Genomic DNA, 23,116 nt, shown 5'->3' with positions numbered 1-23,116 from the left:
GTATATTGTTCGATTTGCTGCAATATTTGTGTTGTTGGCTGCGCGGATGTGCACGCACTTTGTTCCAACAGCATCCCAACGTTTGTGAAAAAGTGCAGCCAAGCATGCAAGTGGGCGGTTCCACTCGCCTCAATCACGATCAGAGACTTGAACAGCGACGCGAACACAAGCAAGCAAGCAAGCAAGCAAGCAAGCAAGGAAGGAAGGAAGGAAGGAAGGAACCTCCTGCATGATTCGGTGCCGGGACATCTCCACTCTTGCTGTCTTTGGACCAACTCTGACTGGACCCCTCCCCAAATCAGTTCAAATCAACAACACGTAAACGCGTCATCGCTTCTGATTTTTTTTGCAGGTGACAGCGAGCGTTCCTGTTTTGTGCTTTTTTATTTTGACGTACCTGACAAATGCACGCACGCATGCACGGCCCAAGGTGGACGTTTTCATGTGTCGCTCAAAGTGTTAGTTGCGGCTGCTCAACAGGTTCCGAGTTGTGGGTCGATTCTCTGCTCTGACTGCGCCTTGCATGTGTTTGTGTGTATTCGGGATCTTGCAACAGGTCTTTCGTGCCACTGGAGCGACTTCCCGCGGGGGAACAATCCGAGACGAGACGCGCATCATGTTGGACGGCATCAAAATCGAAGAACATCCGCTGCGATCGGGACAAGCGCTCGATGTCATGCTCGGTGAGTGACTCATCCAAAAGAACCGGCACAATTAAAGACGAGCTCCTTGCATGTCACACTTCATCGTGCACATGAAATGAAGCTAGTTGTGTTGCTTTGCGTTCGTTGTGAATCTGTAGGCCTTGCATGGCGTTTTTTTGGACTGCCCACCCATGAGATGAGCCTCGGACTTGTTTCCCCATGCAGGGCGCGACTGTCAGCATCAGGCCGTGTGCGAAGGCTGCCACCGGCCCATCTCCGACCGCTTCTTGATGAGGGTCAACGAGTCGTCGTGGCACGAGGAGTGTTTGCAGTGCACGGTGTGTCAACAGCCTCTCATCACCAGCTGCTACTTCAGAGAAAGGAAACTTTACTGCAAGCACGACTACCAACAGTAAGAATGAAGTGCTTTTTTCTTGTTCTTTTTTTTTAAACGTCTCTTCCCTTTTTCCTGCTTGTGAGAGCGCGTTTTTATTTTTTTTTTGTGGGGGGGGATGCTTGCTGATGATTTGGCTTATGTTGGAGGTCTCATTCGTGAAATGTGCTATAACATGTTGGATATTTTTATTTGAATTAAAACAAGAATTTTAACGGAAGCAAATGAAGTTTAGATGGACAGTTTTAGACATTTAGAAAATTGTGTTAATCTGGAATTGGAATGGGTTTCAGATATTTTCATTTATTATTATTATTATTATTATTATTATTATTACATTAAACAAAAAAGAGGGCCACCGTCGTATATTAACCGGCCTAACATAATGCAGGACTCGCGTCGCCTTTTTTCCGTTTCCTTGATGCTATTAAAAAAATAAAATAAAAATGCGTCTGTAATTGTAAACCTATTTACGTTTTTCTTTTCGCCTAAATCTGTAAGACATTTAGTATGCATAATCGTTTGTTTTTTTTTTGCATGGCTTTTTTAAAATTAAATTACATTGAATCCTATTTTTTTTTTCATCCGTTTCAACACGCGGCGGACAAAAGGTGCACGTGAGTCATTTAATTGTTTATACTAAACCAATTATGAATTGTCAACCACTTGCACGATTTTCTTGATTTAAATGTAGAATTCCAGTGCTGTGCACGCGTGCACCACTTCACAAATCTGTGTCGTAATTAAAATATAGTTTGCACGACTTGGTCACTATTCAGACTATGAGGTTCCCATAAAAAAAAAATAATAATAATAATAATAATAAAAACGTGAAATTTAGCTTTTTAGGTACAATAATAGTCACACTGATTTGATAATTTCTTATATAAGACCAACTCTAGTTTTATTAAAATAAAATAATGAAATGCAGAGCTTTTATTACATTTCATATTCTCTGCTATAAATGATTGTTTTTCCATATTATCACACAACATTTAGCAACAGATTTAACAGTGCTTTATTTTTTTTTTTTTGGTCCTTGAGGTGCTCAACGTTTCTCATCGCATGGGCGCTTTTCATGCTTGTCTTCAAACGTTCAGCTTTTTGTCTGCGGCCTTTTGAACGATTCACCTTCCATTACTGGGACATGGCGGCTCTCTGCTCGACATCTTGCGAGCAACAAAGAGTTCCATCCACGGCCGTGTGTGTGCAGCTTTGTGACAGCGTAGTTGCAGGATAACAATGGGGGTAAAAAAAAAAAAAAAAAAGAATCATAGCAAGTAACTATGGGAGACCGCAGTCATGGCGTCAAGGCTCAGAGGTGGCGGAAGCTGAGAGAGAAAGAAAGAGACAATGATCTCTTCCTCAGACCTCCTTTTTTACACCTAGTTGTAGTCGTGTTTGTAAAGAAATGAGAGGGAATTTTACACGAGTGTATTGGATGTTTCCACTTCATGATAACAACTCCCTTTGTCCTTGCTACCTTTTTGCTGTTTGGAACCGTGTCAGCTTGTGTGGCACTTCAAATCAGAGCGGAACAACAACAAGCCGCTGGGCGCCATCCTGCTCTCGCGTTCTGTTATTCAACACATCTTTTAATTCTTCGCACCCATTTCAGGCCGTTGCTCCTTCACGTTTACGGTCCAAGCGAAGCGGACGGACGCTGTCCCCGTTTCCTGTTGATTCCACTTGCAGTGATGGGATATTTAAGGATGTAATTGGCACCTTTTTGACTTTTATGACATCCATTTAAGATGCATTTGTCAGCCCACAAACGGCTCGGGGCTGCGAAGGAGAGCTGCTAGCATTCGAGCTTCTCCTGCTGCCTAATTACATTCCTACAGCAACTGATTCATGCTCCGTAATCAGCTCTCACCAGCTATAATAAATCAAGGAATTGGCAAGCAGTCTTTTTTTCACACCTTTGGTACAGCTTTAAGTGCAGACGGGGGAAAACAATTGTGTACCGTGTTATTAAAACTCCCACCAACACGGTTCAACCTGTTTTGCTCCATATAGTGCAATTATATAGTAACAAGATTGGATTTGATTATCCTTTTATCCCACGATTTTCATTTTTTTTAAGACCTTGCCGCTGACCCGTGTTTGTTTATTGTTGTCGTCTTGACCTAAATGGAAGGAAATTGAAATTAACGTGGAGGTGAAATGTCTTTTATTTGCATCAAAATTGCCAAACAGAAATGTGATGTACTTCACAGAGATTGGGGCCTTTTCAAATAAGAGAAACCTGTTTGGGGGATCATGTTCAGATCTTTGCAAGTCAACAAGCTTGAACGAGGCTCACCAACCTGGGCGAGTTTGTGTTTTCGCCTTGCTGCTCGCAGGTCAATCGGGCGTCATTAGAAAGAAGATCTTTTCCCTTTAAGCAGGCGTCCACGTCGTGAGGCCTTCAGTGGGTCGAGGTGTCGGGCAACACCCCTCTAATAGACCGCCTTGTTAGAAAATGCCACGGGCCACATCCACAAATGTCACCCTCGCCTTTTTACACCAAATAACTTACAAACTGCACCTGTAGATAATGTTTTACCGTCAAGCTGTGTGTTCAAATCTTGCATTCGCTGCGGTGACCCCTGATGGGACAAGCCGAACATGGCAACAGCAACAACATTTTCTGCAAGCCAAATTTCAAATCAGGTCACGCTAGCACGAGGAGTCGATCAAAACAGAAGTGATGAAGCCATAAAAGTGGAGCTCCCACAATCGCTCTCACCTCCCATGCGTGCTGGACCATCCCCAAGTGTGCTGAGAGCTTCCTTTTTAGAACTGTTTGGAGTAGCCTCCTGTGAACTTGTTGTTTTTTAATTAGCTGAGCTTGTGACGCTGCAGCAGTGTGCCGGATAGATGCTGACGGCTTGCTTTCTCTCTTAGCGGGCCCACTCTGTGGATGTGTGTGTCTCTCTTATTTTATTTTTTATTTTTTACTCAGTCCAGGACACTGAACATGCTTTTGCCCATAGACCAAAAACAAAACATAAAAAAAACAACAACTTTGTGTTGCCTACCCAGTGGGCTAGTTTTATAGTTAATTAAAGGTTGGCCTCCGTTCAACTACAGAAACAACCAAGCATTTTTCTAAGTTCATCTTTGTTCCTCGGAGGAAACCCTTTTTTTTTCTATTTGATTTTTCAAAATGTACCCTAAAAAGGATTAAAAAAAAAAAAAAAAAAAAGTGTCTATAACCACTGGTCCTGGGTAAATAAAATGAGAGCACTCTAATGTTAGAAACGCTAAGCTGCATAATATTGCTTCAGCTTGCTGGGATTTTTAGTGCTCGGCGAGCAGCTAGCGCAAACTGACCCCGTTCCTCTGTAAGGAAGTATTGGGTTCTATGTCAACATGGCCTGGCCTGTCCAAGCAGCACACTCGGATGCGTCTTCGCTAGAACTGCTCCTTTTATGCTACACATTTAGGCGTATTTGGTATTATGTGCAATGCTACAGCTTAAATAATTTGGGGATATTGAGCAAGCGACCGCTGGGTAAAAAAAAAAAAAAAAAAATATCCAGCCTTCACACAACAAACAAACAAACAAAAAAGACTGACCTGCTACTTGGTTTACTTTGGATTGCTTTGTACAAAATAACACAATAACGCAAAAATAATCAAAAAAAAAAAAAATGGCGGCCTGAACCACTGCAACTTTTGGTTGTTTTGTACATAAAATTAGGTTGTTTGTATGGAGAAAAAAAAAAATATATATAGAACGTTGGGTCAAACTGACCAAATCTGTGTAAAAAAAAATTGGATCAAATTTTGATCAAATTAGCCCAACTTTGTGTGTGTGTGTGTGTGTTTTTTTTTGTTTTTTTTTAAATATGGGCCTTTTATGCAAAAATGAAAAAAAAAGAAAGAAAAAAAAGTCAAACTGACCCACAATTGGGTCAGTCCAATTATTGACCAAAGACCAAAATTGGCTTATTTTTAATGCAGCATTTTTAATTGACCTGAGGAGTGGTTCGTCCTTTTTTATTTTATTTTTTATTTTATTTTATCTTATTTTATTTTGTTTTGTTTTATTTTATTTTATTTTTAGTTTTGCAAAAAATAGGTTATTTTGACCCAACGAATTTTAAAGTGAGAAATAATAATTTAATATCCTCATCTTTAATACACACTTAAATCGGCTGCGTGAAAAAATAAATAAATAAATAACCCAATTTTGGTAAAAAAATAAAAATTGGACCGGCCTGGCTTTGGTCAAATTAAACCAACTTTATGTTTTTTTGTATATACATATATATATATATATATATATATATATATATATATATATATATATATAAATATAATTTTTACAACCCAAGTTGCAGATCGGTCCAATTTTTGACCAATATTGGTTATTTTTGACCAAGCATTTTAAGTAATAATACCGTGTTACTGTATATTATCCATTATACGTTATTTGCTATGTGGAAGCAATAAGGTGACAAAAAGATTTTTTTGAAAAATCATGAAAAGTAGGCTATTTATATTATTAAATTAAGTGTTTTTTCTGGACATCAATACAAATATATGTTTATGTATGCGCGTGTGCGTGCGTGTTTATGTAGGTGTGTGCGTGTGCTCTCCAGTTGTAAGACGAAGCATTTTGCAGGATGCTTTGTGAAGCCGCAGAGGCTCAGCCATGGTAATGCCATCACCACTTTAGAGGCCAGACGAGTGGCCAAGGATGTGGAAAAGAGGGCCATGTGTGTGCGTGTGTGATGGATGATGGGTGGGTAGGTGCAGTGGTACAGGGGAGGAGAAGGATCTGCAGAGGGATCTGCCTGGTGTGCTCACATTACACTGCATGATAGTGGAAGGCTGCGGAGGAACTCAAGCATGCAATTTGTTGGTAGCCACAATTTAACCTCATCTCCTAAAGCCGGCTGTTCGCCAGCCAGCGGGACATGTCAGTCAATCGGGGAAGCTAATCAGTGACACTGAGAGAGAGAGAGAAAGTCCCCGGCTTGGCAACAGAGTCATTTTCATCTCTGGCTCCAAGTCCTCAGGCCTTCAGGTTTATTTTCACAGCATGACAACTTTTCATAACAAAAGCGAAAGCGACCGCAAACCATTCAAGCAATTCACAAGTGAGATTTTGTGGAAATGTGTGAAATGTTGCTTCTGCATCTCTGAGCAAATGTTTTCCATTATAATTTGCCACCCAGAGAATTACGATTTTATAATGCTTTATAATGCTTCATATAGTCATGGGTGTCCCGGTGCAAATTTTTTGCCACATTTGCTCTAACATTTCGCATCCGTTTGTCTGATTTTGCTCCCGTCCGAGGCACATTTGTTTGCAAACGGCCCCCACTTGTGTCTTCAGGCAGCCTGAGAAATGGAGAGCCGGCCTCTGCTGCTGGCTCACGGTGTCACTGTTGGCCCCAGCCGAGTATATGTGATCCCAGCCTGGAATGTTTTTCCAACACGTCGGCTTTTCGCAGACACACTCGAGAGGACTGGCATCACAGTGGCAAGTGCTGCATTCAGACTCTTGTGTGCTCAAGGCTTACTCTCACACTCATGTCACACATTCTAGCTCGACATGGCAATGGGCAGAGCGGCACGTTTGCCAACGTGCACCCCACATCTGGTGAGGGTGTGGGCAAGTGTGCGTGCACTAACCCCCCCCCCCCGCCATCCTTCTTTGTCTGTTATCTGAGCTCCTTCCATCGGCCCCCATTTTAGATCGAGATTTGAGATCATTCGCGATCATTTGTACAGATACGACAAAACACATTTCTTTGTCTTTCCTTGCAACTTTTAATCGTCACCAAAAGAGATTAGCCCCCCAAACCAGTATTCCAGCTCCAAAGTGACTGACAGAGATCTGCACTTTTATCATTAAGTGTGACACTAAGCTGGTCGGAGCTTTGTCTTGAAAAGAGGCTCTGACGGAAACGGGGGCTCCTAATCCTTTTATTTGTGTCAGACCCAAAAAGAGGGAAGAATGGGGCCGGCCACAGAATGCCACAGCCCTTAGTCCCCCCACCCCCCGAGACCTGGCCTCCACAGCCAAGTGAGCACGAGACGCGTCTTATGTGGTCTATGCACCCGAGCGGACATGTAAACGCCGACATGTGATGATGAAATGTCGGCAGGAAGGTGTTGCCTTTGTCTTTGTGTTTGCATCCAATCCCCTTGACGTAACTCCCAAGTTTGTGGCTGCACACCACAGATGATGATGTGCTCATCTCTGACTTTCAAAACCATGCAAAACCATGCAAAACGTTGAGATTAATAAAGTTTGCCGGTTCGCCGGTCAAGGTCCGGCGCTGGCTTTTGTCTTCAGCTCACATCGGGTTGTGGGGCATCAGCTCCTTTGTGTGCACACCCTTGTGGTAATCCATCTCCCGCGGGAGTCCCCCAGGGCACTTTATTTACTCATTCAACTGTTTGGAAGTCTGTTAGACTGCAGATCAGATGCAGTGAGACCAATGTGATTACTTTAACCGGCACTGCAGATTCCTGCCCAACATCTCCTACTCAACCGGAGCTCTGCAGGACGGCGGAACGCTTCACGCTGAATCATCGTTCCACAATCTAGGATTCGATGTATTTCTATAAGTCTTACAGTTTGACTTTTTTTTTTTTCTTTTTTAATGAGGAGCTCACAGAAGCGCACATTCGTTAAGTTTGCATTTGTCTGAGACCCTTTCTCAGTAGATCATCATATCTGCCTGGTGTCACAGTGTAAAAACGAACATCTCTGTTTTCTTGCCAACAATGAGATGGATTTGGTTATCCATCCACCAACATAAACCCAGAGCATGTATTTAGGGCTAAACCCCATGTTAAACCGTTGCAGGCTGTCACACTGGCTGAATTTACTCTCTGTCTGTCCGCCTGGTGTGGCTGGGGAATATGGCTGCAATCTGCTGCCAGGATGGCATCAACAGTGACAGCTCTCAAAATACGCTGCTTAGCATCCGCCTACTGACTGTTGATGGCTATCTTGGCAAGAAAAGTAACCCTGTAAGAAAAAGAGTGCAGATTGGGTTTCTTTGAGTCTGACTCACTTCGCTCCTTTGTGACCAGCGCCCCCCCACAGCAAGCCAGCATGATTTGTGTATAAGGTCCCGTGACCCATGGAAGCTTCAAAAAGCAGCCAGGGGAAATATTTGGATGATCCTGGAGGGGGAGTGAAGAAACGGGAGGGAGGCAGAGATGTTGGGGACTTGGTAGGAGCTGATGTAAGCCAAGGCAGATGTGAAGTCTGCATTAAAGCCTCGGTGATGGGGGGAGTTGGGAGTAGGGTGTCGAGAAGATGAGTGTCCCTCCTCCAGCCTCAACCAGGCAACTACCATCGGAAGACCCAACATAACAACCAGTGGAAATCTGAAAGGGGATTTCATCCTAATGTACCATTCTGATCTTCTACCGTTCCCCTGCTGTCCCTCCTCCGGCGCCGTTACCTTTCTTCTTCTGCTAGCAGCGTATTAATGTTTCTCTGAAAGCTGCTTCAAATACATCTTCTGGGGCAATTCCATCACTCCTGCAAACTGATCTTGTGCCTCTGAGAGGCTGATGGATTCAAGGGATAAAACCTGAAGAGTTTTCAATGCTTCTTGAGCGCATGCGATCTTCTCCAGCTCGCTTTGTCAACATGTAGTGTATGGCTATGAGAATTAAAAATGCTATGAAGTCAGAGCTGGCTTATATGTTCTATTAATATACATTTTTATCAAGGACTGTGGAGCTTTTTTTTTTTTTTTTAAACCTTAAGGCATTGGCTCTCATGGCCTGAATCACAATTTCTTTTCTTGTTCATCCCAAATGTGGTTGAGCAGCACAAACTTGGAGTGATTAATAGATTAGTACCTTTGTCTTTACATTTTTGGCCATATTGTGTGTAATTTAGTTTGTTAGTATAAGAATAGTTCCACAAGTCTGCCCTCCAAAGGGCAGTTCAATGGCTCAACGGAAATAGCTGCCGTTGGCTCACGGACGACTGTTGAAGAAAATTCTACCACAGCACTTAGAAAAAAAAGAAGAAAATACGCTGTCTCATGGAGCCCCCAATCAGTGTTTGGTCTCTATAGATGTCACTACCTCCTCCTGAGAGTAGGTGGGCTGAGTAAGCACACTTGCCCCCCGAGTATCTGTCTGCCTCACGTTAGCCCTGCAGGCCCGAGCAGGCAGGGCTGCGCCGTCCCAGCCCGGGCCGAAGCTGTTCCGTGAAACCGGAGCTCCCAAGTTGTGTTGTGATCCCAGCTGGAGAGACATCTCTGGCCCTGCATGGAGCCCTCTCGCAGCGTGCGGCAGAGGTCACCGGTGGCCTCTCAACCTCCATCGCGCCGTAGTGCTTCTGCACGGCGCACACTTGCAACATTATTTATTGACTCGCAGTCACTTCTAAGGATGTGCTTTGCAACAAATACCAGAGGGCTGAAGTTTTGATGAGGTCATGTTTATCGACTCATCTGGCTCGAAAGTTTCAGCGACCCAAAATGTTCCTTTTTTTTTTTTAAGATTCATGTTTTGTGTGATTTTTAATGTCAGTAATGACAGACTGCCAGTGAGACTACAGTGGGGCGAGCATCTGTTATGACTGCGTTCAAAAGTTTCCCCCTCAAACTTGAGTCTGCTCAATAACCGTGAAATATGGTTGTAGGAAAAACGCCACTTAAAGAGGCTTTGCACTGAATGCATCTTTGCAGTTTCTTAATACATTGTGTTTATCTCTGCATTTGATCGTGTGTTTTGCATTCCTGTGTGAAATGGCTCGCGTGTGCGTAACCAAACGACTTGGTGAGGAGCGCTGCCGCTTGCGTGTTTGTGAAGCAGGTCTGTCACTTGGCCAAGGATTGGACATGCTGTTGGCAGGCGACATCGTCTGTGGATTCTCCTCCTGGTCATGTTGCTTGGGAGGCGGTAAGCGGTGCGTGCCACCAAAGCGCCATACTGTACCCCACCCCCGTTCCCACCGCAAACCTCTTGTCTCTATCATCGGCCAAACGACCCTCTCACTCGTCTCCTTTCCTGGGCCCCAGCGCCTGGGCTGTGGCCTGTGGATGAGTGCTATATCCTGGCTGTCAGCACCGGGGTTTGCTTGGGACTGGACCCGAGTGGAAGTGCCGTATCGGGCTCTGTCTGTCAGCTCCCCATTCCACTTCCTTAGCAGCCCTCGTAGACGGCTGCAGTCAGTGGTACAAACATTCACTCAGTCCTGGAGCTGTGACTGAATCGCATCTCAAGATTGACATTGTAAGGATCGCCCTTTTCATATAGACTTGCCAATGAAAAGCGACTGTTTAAAGCCATGTTGTGTTTTTAAACAGACTGCAGTCTTTGACACACCACGTTTGACCACGTATTTCAATTTGGCCTTGTGAACAACGGCCACATTTTTGCTCATGTGCCATTACAACTCCTTACATCTCTTGCGTCAACAACCCCATGCCTATTTATCAGATTGATTCATATTTGCAAAATGTCATTTGACATTTGTCATAAATCTTATAGAACGTAGTGTATATTTTTAGCCGGCACGGAGCCATACCTTCGCTATGATACGCACAGGTACATACTGACTCATGCACATCTGCACTGCACATGGCAACAGAAGGGCCTTTACATGTCAGAGGATTTGCAGCTCTAATCCGATTAATTGGTCCATCTTTCCCCGCAAACATCACATGAAGGCGACCTGGTAGCTTTCAGTTGCATACTGCTTACGCTAACCAGAAGTCGCAGATGTGGGAGCCGGGTCCAAAGTGTCAGTGCACGGTACAGAGAGCAGTGGCACAGAGGACATAAAGTCGATACGTATTTTACATGGAGCAGCACCATAGATGCAGGAGTCGGAAGCTATCTATAGCAAAGATATTGGGAATTTTCTTCCACAACATTAGGCAAATTTAAGTTAGAGTTTCTTTTACCTACATTTGGTGCAGACCAGATTGTTTTGGCAACTTTAGTCCTGCTTCCATATTATTGTTCTCCCAGATGCAACAGAACCCTTCCTACTACTAAAAATAATATTATTCATAAACTGTGGACGAATTTTAGATTCTCGCCAATCAGTAATGAAGGGGTTTCTTTCATTGATTAGCTCCTGGCTTGTCAATAACACTTCTTGTGTGTGTCCCGAGCACCGAGCTTGCATAGGCCTCTAGCGTAACAGTGCCTGTGTCAGAATTCACAAGGCTGGGTCCTCCGAAGGCCAAATGTGTCGGCTGCGTGACGTCACTCCCGGCGCGTGCCCCCCACTACCGCAGTCCGTGAATTCTGATTTATATTATTTGTTAAGAGACTCTGTACTCCCCATATCACTACCATGAGATAATTAACTAGCTAATGGGAAAAACAATGCACCCCATGTAAAAAAGAAATAAAAAAAGAATCAGTGTTAGTCAAAATTGTTGATTTTTCACACCTCTGCTAGGCCTGTTGTCTGTGGTCAAGATTCAAAATGGTCTGAGATTTAGCCTATTTAGTATGCTGCAGTCTTACATCGAGAAATAAATTACGTACGCAAATTGACAGATTTTGCGTTTCCTCTGCAAATATGCCTGTGATACTGGCATTAACAAAACAAAAATACTGTATTAACTATGTCTTAAAAATACCTAAAAACCTGTACGAACCTTGTTTTCATTTTGACTACAATTTTCCATGCATTCTGTAAAAAAAAGACGGAAAAAGTTTGCTGTTTTCTTCATTACAAGACATAATAACTGATATCGCCGTACAGAAACCCAGATGACATTTGTTGGCCAGAAAATGTGTGTTAATGGTTGTTTGAATTTATTTGATCTGATCAAAACATTAGTGGGATGTGGTTTACCAAGTCAGAAAAATTCAGATGGTCTTAGGTAAGCTGCAGATCCCCGAACAGACCAAACAGACCTTCGCACGCTTTCATGGTTGTCCAAAAAGTTTCTTTCCGCCTGCACTACCTCATGCCGGTACCGCTGGCGCACAAGACGAGCAAAATGAGCCATAAAAACTTTTTTGCAAATTCTGCTTCACCCAGCTCTGCTTTTTTCACACATTCTGGCACTAATAGGCTCTGACACACCCTAAACAACCACCCTCACAAAAAGTGCATGGAGCCAGGCGCGGCGGTTTGGTGTCCGGGGGAAGCCTGCGGCTCTGGAGCCAGAGAAGGAGTCATGCCCCGCCGTCCCACAGAGATGACGGGAAGATAAGAAAGAGAGTTGGCCTCTCCGCGCAAAAACATCCCACGAGCAACTAACCTATCCTGGGGGCGAGCTCGAGGAGGGCTTCAGGACTCGCGTCTAAATCCTTCCTCTCTGCACGAAACAAAACATCCAAAGCTCGATGGGAGCGCTGATACTTTGAGTGAAGTTGACTTAGTCAGTCAGTAGCCAGCAGAATCGGCTGCACGATATCACCAATATCCATATCAAGTTTGTACTTAAACAGCATGCCTCTGTGTATCGCACGTTTGGCTTTGTGTCGCGGCCTCCTTTAACAACAGCCGCAGGAATAAAAGAGCAGAAAAACTTAACTGCAATTGACAGATTCTTGGCTGACACAATGGCGGCGGCAGTTCCAACTTTGGAAAGTGCTTACAGTTTGCAATATCGGAGAGGGCGAAGTGAAAAGGTAGCCATTTCTTCAGGACGGTGTATAACGAGGGAACCGTGGGGAAGGAGAAACAGCGAGCGGCTTTCTGGAAGCGGCACTATAACGCAGGCTTCAGCAGCATTAAAAGAGATTTACGCCGCCAGCTCCAAAACAGTTTTCTTTTGCTCAATGGTTCCTCCTTTACAGATATTTCAAGGAAGTCATAAAGTGCGCTGACAAGTGTTGGAGTGGCTTTGAAGCATCCCTGATGGGCAGCAGAACTCCATCATTTCTGTCACAGTGTCGCCGCCATGCGTCATTAGCTTTATAGAATTCGGCCTGATTCTCCTCGTTAACAGCCTTTGACCCTGCCTCCTTATTAGGATCAGCTTGTTGTTGTTTATACGAAAGGAATCTTGCACAACTATCCGTAATACGTACACCAAAATCTCACAGTGAGTGGTGTTTTTTTTTTTCTGCTTGTTTGTTTTTTAACCATGGTTTAAGCCGGTAGGCTGTTTTTCCCTGAGAGTTAAGTTCCTTTTGAAGCCGTCTGCATGGTCCAGAAAGAGGCCCTGCACAGTGTAAGATGTCATTCTCCCACTGTGCTGACCAACATGCTGTGTGCCCATAACATTTAATGGTATTTTGGCAAACGCTCACGGAAAATCTTACTTTACCCGGCAATGTTACATTCTCTTCTTTTCGAGGTCCTCTATTTGTGTTATTTACTAGAACCACCCATTTGTCTTTGAAGTACATCGTAAATTATAGCCGAAAGATCAGAATCAAATCTTCGATATGAATTCATTATGATTTTTTTTTTAAAAATTATTATGTACATTAGGGCTGTTACTCTGGAGAATAGATTACTTTAAATTCTTTGAAACGTTTATAAAAAAAAAATAAAAACGTTTTTTTTTTGCTCCCTGTGGCGGCCTTTAACCTCTGCTCGGGTTTGCAGTCAAACCTGGTGAAGTCACTAGTGGAAAGATGGATAAACACAGACTATCAGTATTTTTACTCTCTGTTTTACTTGCTTGACGCTTGCTGGAGAATTATAAAGTCATTTGCACACTTTGCAAAGCCAAATTCAAATAGCATGTAAGTTGGACATTTTGCGATTTTTTATTTTTAATAAGAAGAATAAATCAGTAATAAGATGCCTGAGTCTGTTTTGATCGTTTTTTTCAGCAGTTGTATTTTCCAGGAAAAGAAAAGAAAGAAGAACAGCTCGAGGCGCTTTGTGCATTATTAGCTGGTAAATGTGTTTGTGCTTTTTTTGTGTATTTTTTTTTTAACCTACGACAGCTGTGATTGGGCAAAGCTAAAGTTTGGTAGGCGTGCACAAGTTGTCACATTGCCCAATCAGATCATAGTATTGTAGTGAATGTCCCGCATTTCCCAAGCAGATCATTTTGGAGGCGGTCCTAGATTGATATTGTGTTGAACTCCTTTCACATTATTAATCTGGGTCTTGCCAGATTACCTTTGTCTGGATTCAAAATGAAATTTTTCCGTCTTCCCCAAATAGAGCAAAGTGTTTTTTGTTATTGTTGTTGTACAAATGGACAAAAACAAAAAAATTAGCTTTGACAAAAATGTGTTACAGCCCAAGGAATTTTATCTCATAAACCATCAAAGAGACTTGAATTAAATATCCCGACCGGTCCAGAACCAAATATCACAACAATGTGTTTCATGCTGGGAGCCTGTTTTGTCCTCTTTGCCTTTGCTGGTAACTGGCAAGTTCATCTGTTGCTAAACATGCCTGGCATCGAGCTATGCAGTGATTAAACTGTCTGGAGAAGGTACGTGTTTACGGCGAACACACGTAAGGTTAGCGGGATCAAAGTTGTGCCGAGAGGATGTAAAGCAAACAGGGCGGCAATTCGAAACAAAAGTGCCAGTTGGTCAAACGCGCATGTTGCAGTATGACATGCAAGAAAAAATCATCGGCAGAAGTCGGCGTCTTCACTGCTCTTCTTTTCTGTCATGCAAAAAGCACCGATTACGAGATATGGCATTGAAATATATGTTTTTGTTTTTTTTAAATGCAGAGTACTTTTTTTTTGTGTGCCCCTTAAACACTTACAACAACAACGACAACGGTATGAATCCTTTGTCCTCAAGTATTATTTAACAACAGAGAGGAAGTTTTAAGTATAAAAATAAATAAATAAATTAAGTCCATAAATGTATGCAGTAAATAAGTAACATAAAACGTGATTTATGCGTAAGGCCTTTTAATATTAAATAACATATATTCTACATCTTTATTTTCTTTACCATGAAGTGATGACTTCAAAATAAATACCAAAGGCGCCTTTCTCACATGTCATCTTTGACAAGAGTTGCATTTGAAATGTACGATTTACAGATAGAGACTTGACCTAAAATAGAAGCCAGTTTTAACTCTGATAATGCATCCTCAGCCTGGATATCATTTTATGGATATACTTGGAGACATTGCATCTTAATGGGCATATGAGATGTAATTCACAATTTCACACAGAATAACATTCTGTCAGCTATTCATGTGCTTTAGTTCTTGCCCAGAACTACTCAACAACATTTACTGTTTGATTAGAAATAATATTAGTTATTGTAATCATTATTATTAAGTTTAATTGGTGAATCTCTGGCCAATTATTATTATTTTGGCTGGCCCCATGGGTCGGCCTCAACTAATTAGTATTTTAATAGTTGATTAATCGGTTGTTTATTTATTTGTTTATTTTTTTGAGTCTTCGATTAAGTAGATACCAAAAAAGCCTTTTTAAATATTGATCCCTTCATTCAAAAACATGACGTTATTTCAAATTGACAGTGTAGCCCAAACTTGGATTGATTATGATTCAGTTACTGGTTTGGTTCCGAACGTGTCAGAAAACGAACAAAAACGTTGATCATTGTTTTTGTAAATGTCTTATTTTGTGTAAACACAAAAATAATCAGTCTGCTTTCATGGAGGACGACCGACATCTTTACCGTTTAGAGGCTGAAATTCCGCCGATTTGGGCAAATTGGAGCGTCTGCATGACTGCTGGGGTGGGAGTGGCGTACCACCCGGGTCTGCCATTCCCCTCATGTTCAGCCATTTGCTAGCGGCTACAGCTTGAAGTAGGAATTATTGCCGTCCAGATAAAGTTTGGAGATAAGCTGGTGCTTTCCTGCAAGATGTACGAGGTGTCTGGACAAGTGTGACAGATGCACCTGACCTGGAAATGAATGTTGCGAAGGTACAAGTGCAGCGCGGGGAGCTCCTTTTTCATCCGTTGGTTGTTGGTCAGAATATTTGGAGAGAAATATCAGGAAACGTTCAAGCTTAAACTGAAAAGAGAAAAACAAATCCTAAATCTGTAGTTTTGTTTTGTTTTTCCCCTCCCCCATTACGGTGTGTGGGAGAAGCATTCCTTGAGCTGACAATCACGAAGCTCGAGGGCCTATCTCCACCTTTGTTCGTTGGCGTCTTCACACCAGGTGAACTTTCAGCCCCTCGCCAGCTTTGATTTACGACACGTTGCCTCACGTGTAACGATGACGACGCTGACGTGTTCCAGAAAAGAATTCTATGTTGAAGCCCCAAACAAATTTGATGACGCTTCACTTGCTTCGTGGATAATCACAGCGCGAGCACTCATTGCAACATGCCAACTTGACTTAAATACACTTGCAATATAGTTCAGGATTTAATGAAAGACTTTGGCGAGCAGGCTGTTTTGGTTCTGTCTTTATTTACAAATGATGTTCTTTACCGAGTATTCGTGTATTCAACTGCCTTGCTTAGTGATGAAAAACAAAATCTATAATCAGCTACCTTCCCTCGAACGCAACAATATTGTGTGTGTTTTTCAAATCCTGGTCATGGTCCCATATAGCTAGCTAATGTTCACTGTAATGATTGAAGGTGGCGGTTTGACCCACCGCGCAAGAGTTGTAGCTAGCTGGTCAGCTTGTCAGTCAGGTTGGGCTGTTTTTTTTTGTTTTTTTTTAATCATTCCATCTTTGCCGCGGGGCTCTCTCGAGACCCCGTCAACGTTTAGCAGTCTGCAGCACGGGACCCCGGGGCCGGTCTAAGCCATGCCCGTATCCGAGCTGCCATTATTAGCTCGGCTCTCAGGAGCCCGCCGCTCATCGCTCCCCTGAGAGCAAGGCTGAGAAATGAAGCGCGGTGGCTGGGCGCGGCAGCACACGCCAGCCGACAGCCCGACGCGGAACAGTAATTACTCCATTGATATTCCGCGCGCAATAACACTGTCATCTCTCATTTGCATAAAGTCACTCGCCTCGCCACAACTGATGAATGCATTCGATCTTGTCCAAAGGCTACAAGAGTCGGTGGCATGTGTTTTCTTTTGTTGTTGTCGGGTTTTTTTTTTTCCTTTTAAAGGGAGGGGTTAACCTCAGTGAGGTGTGACATTTGTTTCAACACCTTCAAATGTTCAAATTAGCAACAATGAGGACTGCATAACTGCACGGCATAAACAGGCTTGACAGTCTTCGCAGCATCGAAACTAAAAATGGCAACAGCTCTAAATTTGGATCGACGTCAAACTGAAGCTTTTCATAGAGAGTCGTTTCCTGAAAGCATTTGAATGGTGAAAACACTTCAAAGCTGCATTAATGTGAAGCCAATTTTAAACGTTACATCTTCATCTTGTATTCGACTTATGTATTCAGAAACGTCACAATTTTCCTGAAGATTGTTTTTGCATCATCCTGCTGACTAACGAACAAGAATAATGTTTCTTTGGTCTCGCAGACCTTTTTAAAAGCCGGATATTGCCGAAATCGGGGTTTTTAAAAATCAGAATATGACGCCTGGGTTTTGGTCATCTAAACACGTACCGGATTCTTTGGATGGAACTTTTGGTTTGTGTTCTGCGTATGGCTGGATTTTAAAAACTCAAACAACCGATATCAAATCGATTTTTACTTTTCAAGCCTGATATTGATTCATAAAACCATGAATTGATTATTTTCAAATCGCTTTTCTTGTAAATTCAGAGGAAAATAGAATTTTAAAGGCTATTTTTGTGTATGTTCCTGAATTTCAAAGTATTTTCTTACATTTATGAAAGCTCCTTAAGACAATTCAGAATCTTTTTAATTTAAATGTACAATTATTGTCATGTCATCCATAACGCGTGCTACTTTCATTAATTGATAAACTAAATAATTTAACCTGTTACTGCCGCCACAAAATGTAATTTAGAATTTATTGTTATTGGAGTTTTGATCATTTCCTTGATATTTAAGAAGAATTGACATTACGTCATTAATAAATATTGAATTGAATCGGAAAAAAATCCAAATCGAATCGAACCGAACTCTTGTGACTCAAAATCCAATTCATTGAAATTAGTATCGATATCCAGCCCGAGTTCCATTCGCAAAGTCTTCTGAACTCCGTGCGGCGGACATCTTACGTTGCCACTCGATAATCAAGCAAAACTTGACTATATTGATTTCTCCGGCGTTTTCACACAGAGACAAACAAAAATGGTGAAAAACCGACGACGACTTTATTATTGTGGCGAGTGACGAGATTATCGCGTCTTTTATTGACCTTAAACGGAAATGGACGTCTAGTTGCGTAACGGTCTGTCAACTGACGCATGCCAGCGGGTAATATTGACTGCATGTAAATGTTCGTCGGTGTGCGGCCTTTGTGTGTGCGCTCCAGCCCGAGAGGAGAGTGTGTGTTGCGGGGGCGGATATCACAGGATGTCATCGGGCCCTGTCTCAGTCCTTGGTTAATGGCCATTGGTCATAGGCTGTCTCCCCTTTATTTCTTTTGCTCTCCTGCTCGATCCTTTCAGGTCTCCCACTGGTACAGCACCCTCAGGCACTGCATCATTTATTGCTGTCAGGAGCCACGTAGGAGTGGGGGGGGGGGGCAAGCGTACGTGTGAGGACGGTGTGTGCGCTGAGAAGATGTGCTGCAGGGGGAAGCCAATGGAGGCGACGGGGAGGGGCGGGCACGCTCGACTGTCAAATCTCAGCACTTGAATATTTAATGGAGCCTGCAGTGTTTATTTAGTTAGCCTGTCGATTTTTACCACTCTGTCAATAGCGGCCCCCGTGTAGCCTGCTGATGATCTTTAGTGTCTCTTCCCTCAGGAGCGAAATGCAATTATGGATTTTTCCTGCACTGCAATGTGTTTGATATTTTTACTGATCTAATTTGCAATCTGCTAGTTTATTGTTTGGCATTTTAGTGGCGCTCAAGTGGCGAGGCAAATTTGATTTCCTCTCATAATTCTTTATAACTTCATTAATGCTGTTAGCACATTGGCACAGATCTTAAATAAAGCAAGAGAATCATCCCATGGATGGATGCTTCCCCCCTTTTATTTCACCGATTCTTGTTCTAATTAAAAATCATCCAAGAGGTGGATTGTCACTGTGAAATTGGCAATCATAATCAGATGTGAATTATTCCGTTTACAGAGACAAGCTCATTCAACTGCAGTTTCGTATCGGCGCCGTTCGGAGATACTAACAACAGAGGGGCACAAAATAACGCGGCACAAAGGCGGCGTGATTCGCAGAGCGCTGTCGGATTTGCAGTCCTTTGACGGATGTGTTCGTTAGAGGGGCAGCATTAGCCGTAATGCTGTTAGCATGTAGCCGTGTGAGTGATGTGCTAGTTATGGGCTAATGGTGTTAGCGTGTTGAGCCTACCCAGGGATGCGATCGGTTAGGCCGTGATGGATGAGTGTCGTGCCGCACAGGCCTGCAAGCATCCTCGTTCTCCACATCCTTCAGTGGACGTGCGCAATTAACACGGAAATCAGAGCCCGCTTAATCGGCTGCTGGGCTCAACGTTGGATAGGAAAAATGAGGAGTGAGAGATGGACAGTGGAAAAGGAGACAAAGCAAAGTGAGGGATACATTTGGGCTCAGCTATTATTGAAACGTTATGAAATTTTACGATACTCGTGTAAAATCATGAAAATGCAGTTTATGTCACTTCGATTGATTTTGGTCTCAACCACAAGGAGATAGCTTAGGGGTGTCCAAACTACAGCCTGAGGGACATTTGTGGCCCACCATCCATTTTCCAGCAGCTCGCAGAATTTACTAAAAATTAGGCCTGGGCTTCGAAAAGCGCTATTACAAAATAAAGCTGACTTACTTTTTCCTGAATCGATTCAATTTTGATTCACAAGAGTTCAATTAAATTTGATTTGGATTTTTCTGCCTCAATTCGATTCACTTCACTCCAATTTGATGTTGATTAATTATGGAACATCAATTCTTCTTAACTAACAAGGACATGATTTAAAAAAAAAAAAAAAAAACTTACACAAACATTAAATTCAAAATTAAATTTTGTGGAGGAAGTAATTGATTAAATGGTTTAGTTTATTAATAAAAGTAACATGTTTTATAATCACTTAAGTATTATACAAACATTGACATCAGCAAGGATGAGATGAAAATATTTTCCTCATTCCAAACAACAGCAAAATAAAAAAAAATGAAAATCATCCTTTAAAATTCAATTTTCTTGTGAATTTATGGGAAAAACAGATATTAAAATAATCGATTCATGGTTTTATGAATCGATATCATGCCCGAAAATGAAAATCAATTTGATATCGATTATGCGATTTTTTTTTTTAAAACCCAGCCCTACTAAAAATGACATTTGACACAAGCCTAGTTTAAAATACACAACGATTCAAATAAACTGTTTATGACTAAAATAATAACAATACAATGAAAAAATGTAGTCAAGGAGGCAAGCAACAGGGCTGATGGCCACCTCAAAATCGAGAAAATTCCTGAACTATTTGCCCTCTCACCTTTAACAGACAGCTGTTATGTAGCACTTAAAGACATGAACTCGGCTCTGAGCGCTCAGCCTGTGCATGACATAAATTATTAGCATTGCCAATCCTTGTTTTTGCCACATTTAATTGTGTTTATGCTGTTGGGTGGAGTTCAGTCAACAGACTGTGCTATGTTTGAATTGGGAGCTATTTATTAAACATATACGGGCCAGACCAGTTTGTTTCTCCATAATGTTTGTACAGTTTGGGAAATTCTACAAAAATGAAACGTGTCTTTAACAATTGCCCTGCATTTATATTTTGTTTGTTAAAATCACCATAAACTGACTGTTTGTGAAACTGATTGACATAAGTTAATGTCAGTAAATGATGTCATTTTGTGTGCGCGGGCCATGCAAACATTTCTCTTCCGAGGTAGCGAACAGGCCACATGACATAAACAAGCACAAGGAAAACGCAAATTCATATTTACGCGTCACGGCCTCCAAAACAAACAAGAGGAAACATCAAAGCTCCAGCGTGTCCTTGATCAACTTTACATCAGCAAAACTTGTTCTCACTTGGCGAGTGCTGCATGCCGAAACGGAGCTGTCATCATTTCGGGCGTCACGATTAAATCGTGTCAACGCTGATGAATAGAAGACGGCTGGAATACTTGTGTGTTGCTTCAAATCATACTTTTGTTTTGTTTGTCCTGCATGACACACATTGTGCCCTGATGATGCCATTGGAACAGTAGCACAGTTTTGTTGTGTTTTTTGGGGGTTTTTTTTGCAAGTGACACTTCATTTCTATAGTTCTTTTCCACCTTGCCAAGCGCGACATTTTGTCGACTCATTCACCGCCGGATTCTGCAGGGACAATTCAACATGGTCACAAAATGGCCTGGCATCAAACTCACAACCTCAGGGCTGCAAGACGACCACTCTACCTCTGATCCACATTGCCCCCCCATGCCCAGCTATAATTTGCTCTAATGCACTGCACTGTATTATTTGTGTTATTCATGACTAATTGAATCGAGTACACAATTTGAATGCGCTTGAAGTCACTGAAATATTTTGATAGCACACTCGAAACAGAAGATTCATTTCACAATGTCCTCGTTATTGAGAATTTCCCAGTGGTAGAATCACATTGAATCACACTGCGGTGACAATTCATCGTATTCATCCATAGATATCAAAAGTGACAATGAGATTCTAAACTCATTATTGACAATTTAAAAGGACTTACTGCATTGTTGTCGTCAAATTTGTCTCACAATGACTTTCTTTATCTCTGCTCGATGACTCTCGACATCGTTTGCACAGATGTCACTGCTCAGTAAATGTAGTCAGAAAATGTGGTTAGTACATTTTGTCAAAGTTGCTTGCTACTCTAATAGCTCGACCAGAGACATTTTTTATTTTTTTTAAAGAGCTCAGAATTGTTCATTCGGTAGTCTTACCGATTCAACGTCTTATCATCATTGCTCTTCTTTTTTTCTTTTTTTTTTTTTTGTGTGTTTGCGTGCGTGCGTGCGAATACGTATAAATGTATACTCATGAATTCACCTAAAACCTTATAAATATCCCATTACCCTTCGCCTTAACCAGGTACTTCAGAATCTTGCCAGAGTCGTGAGGTTCAAATGGTCAGGAGACCAGAGAAAAGGTCAGAAAAAATAAAGAGAAAAGAAAGATAAGTCAAAGTGAAATCCAGCACCGACCAAATACTTCCTGCCTTCCCCATGGTTACAAAATCAAAGTCTTACGCCAACCCCGGAAGCCTCCAAATTCCAACAAATTAGCGAGATCTCAAGAGACCAGAGGAAAAACTAAAGAGAGGAAGGAGGGAAGGATCGATGAGGCAGAGTTTTTTTTTTTTATTATTTATGATTGATTTGTTTTCAAATACTTGGCCAGTAAATATGATTGTGATTATTTGTAAAGGCAACATTTTTGCTTCATCGCTTAGCTTAAAAATATGTTTTGGCCACTGACTGCACTGCCTGTTTTTACAAAGTAGTAAAGCGTTTGAGTGTTAAAATCCACCAAAGACTCTTAATTAGACCCTAGAATTACATTTGTTCCGAGTATATTAAGATCCGTGAGTATTCGCTCACAAAATAGTATTTGAGCTCCCCGGGGGGTTGTTTTTCCTTACACTAGCGCAGAAAACATGCTGCTTTTATTTGCAGTAATCCCTGCAATTGCTGCTGTTAGGGCCCAATTTCAACAGGGACTTTCATCTGCAGACGTTTCAGACAGCAAATCGCCCTCTCCTAATTGAACACTGTCATCGGGTGAGCTGCGACTGCAGCCCCTCCCCTCTCGTATCAGTGGGATTTCGGCACAACGCAAAGCTCCGCCTTCAAAGATACAAAAGATGTTTGCGCTCCGAGATTCATCGCTCTTATCAGCTGAGACGAGCAGGGGAGGATCAGGAAATGTCACCGCTCCGTAATAGTTTATGATTCATCCCTCCACCTTTTGACTAAATAATGAGGGATGACAATTAGAGCGGACCGTGGGAGTTGGAATCAAAGGGCCGAGATTCCCAGTTGGCAGCGTCGGGCGTGTCTGCGTGCGCTCCCCGCAAACTGGATCCAGATGTGGACGTGCGTGCTGCCAAAGACGTCCGCTGCCACACGACGGGGTCTTTCTGCCAGGCGCCCCCGACCATCGTTCAGCTTCCACGCTACAAACATGACAAGAGGCCCCTCTTCAAATCAAAGAATTCCAACTCGC

General features: G+C 42.3%; 1 protein-coding gene across 3 annotated transcripts in view; it reads left to right on the top strand.

Moving 5' to 3' along the window:
• Positions 1-23,116, top strand: part of lmx1bb (LIM homeobox transcription factor 1, beta b) — a 55,394-nt gene that overhangs the window by 3,946 nt on the left and 28,332 nt on the right. The window contains exons 1-3 of one of the 3 annotated variants that reach the window (XM_077521953.1): positions 122-352; positions 557-683; positions 870-1,056. In XM_077521953.1, coding sequence (XP_077378079.1) covers positions 617-683; positions 870-1,056 — 254 coding nt within the window. In that variant the 5' untranslated portion in view covers positions 122-352; positions 557-616. Of the gene's footprint in view, positions 1-121; positions 353-422; positions 459-556; positions 684-869; positions 1,057-23,116 lie in introns of those variants that run through there. The other 2 variants (XM_077521954.1, XM_077521952.1) reach the window with 2 other exon arrangements.

The sequence above is a fragment of the Festucalex cinctus genome, chromosome 5 (genome assembly GCF_051991245.1).
Source record: "Festucalex cinctus isolate MCC-2025b chromosome 5, RoL_Fcin_1.0, whole genome shotgun sequence".
Taxonomy (NCBI): domain Eukaryota; kingdom Metazoa; phylum Chordata; class Actinopteri; order Syngnathiformes; family Syngnathidae; genus Festucalex; species Festucalex cinctus.
Note: the sequence above shows the minus strand (reverse complement) of the source record. Positions and strands in the feature narration are given on the sequence as shown.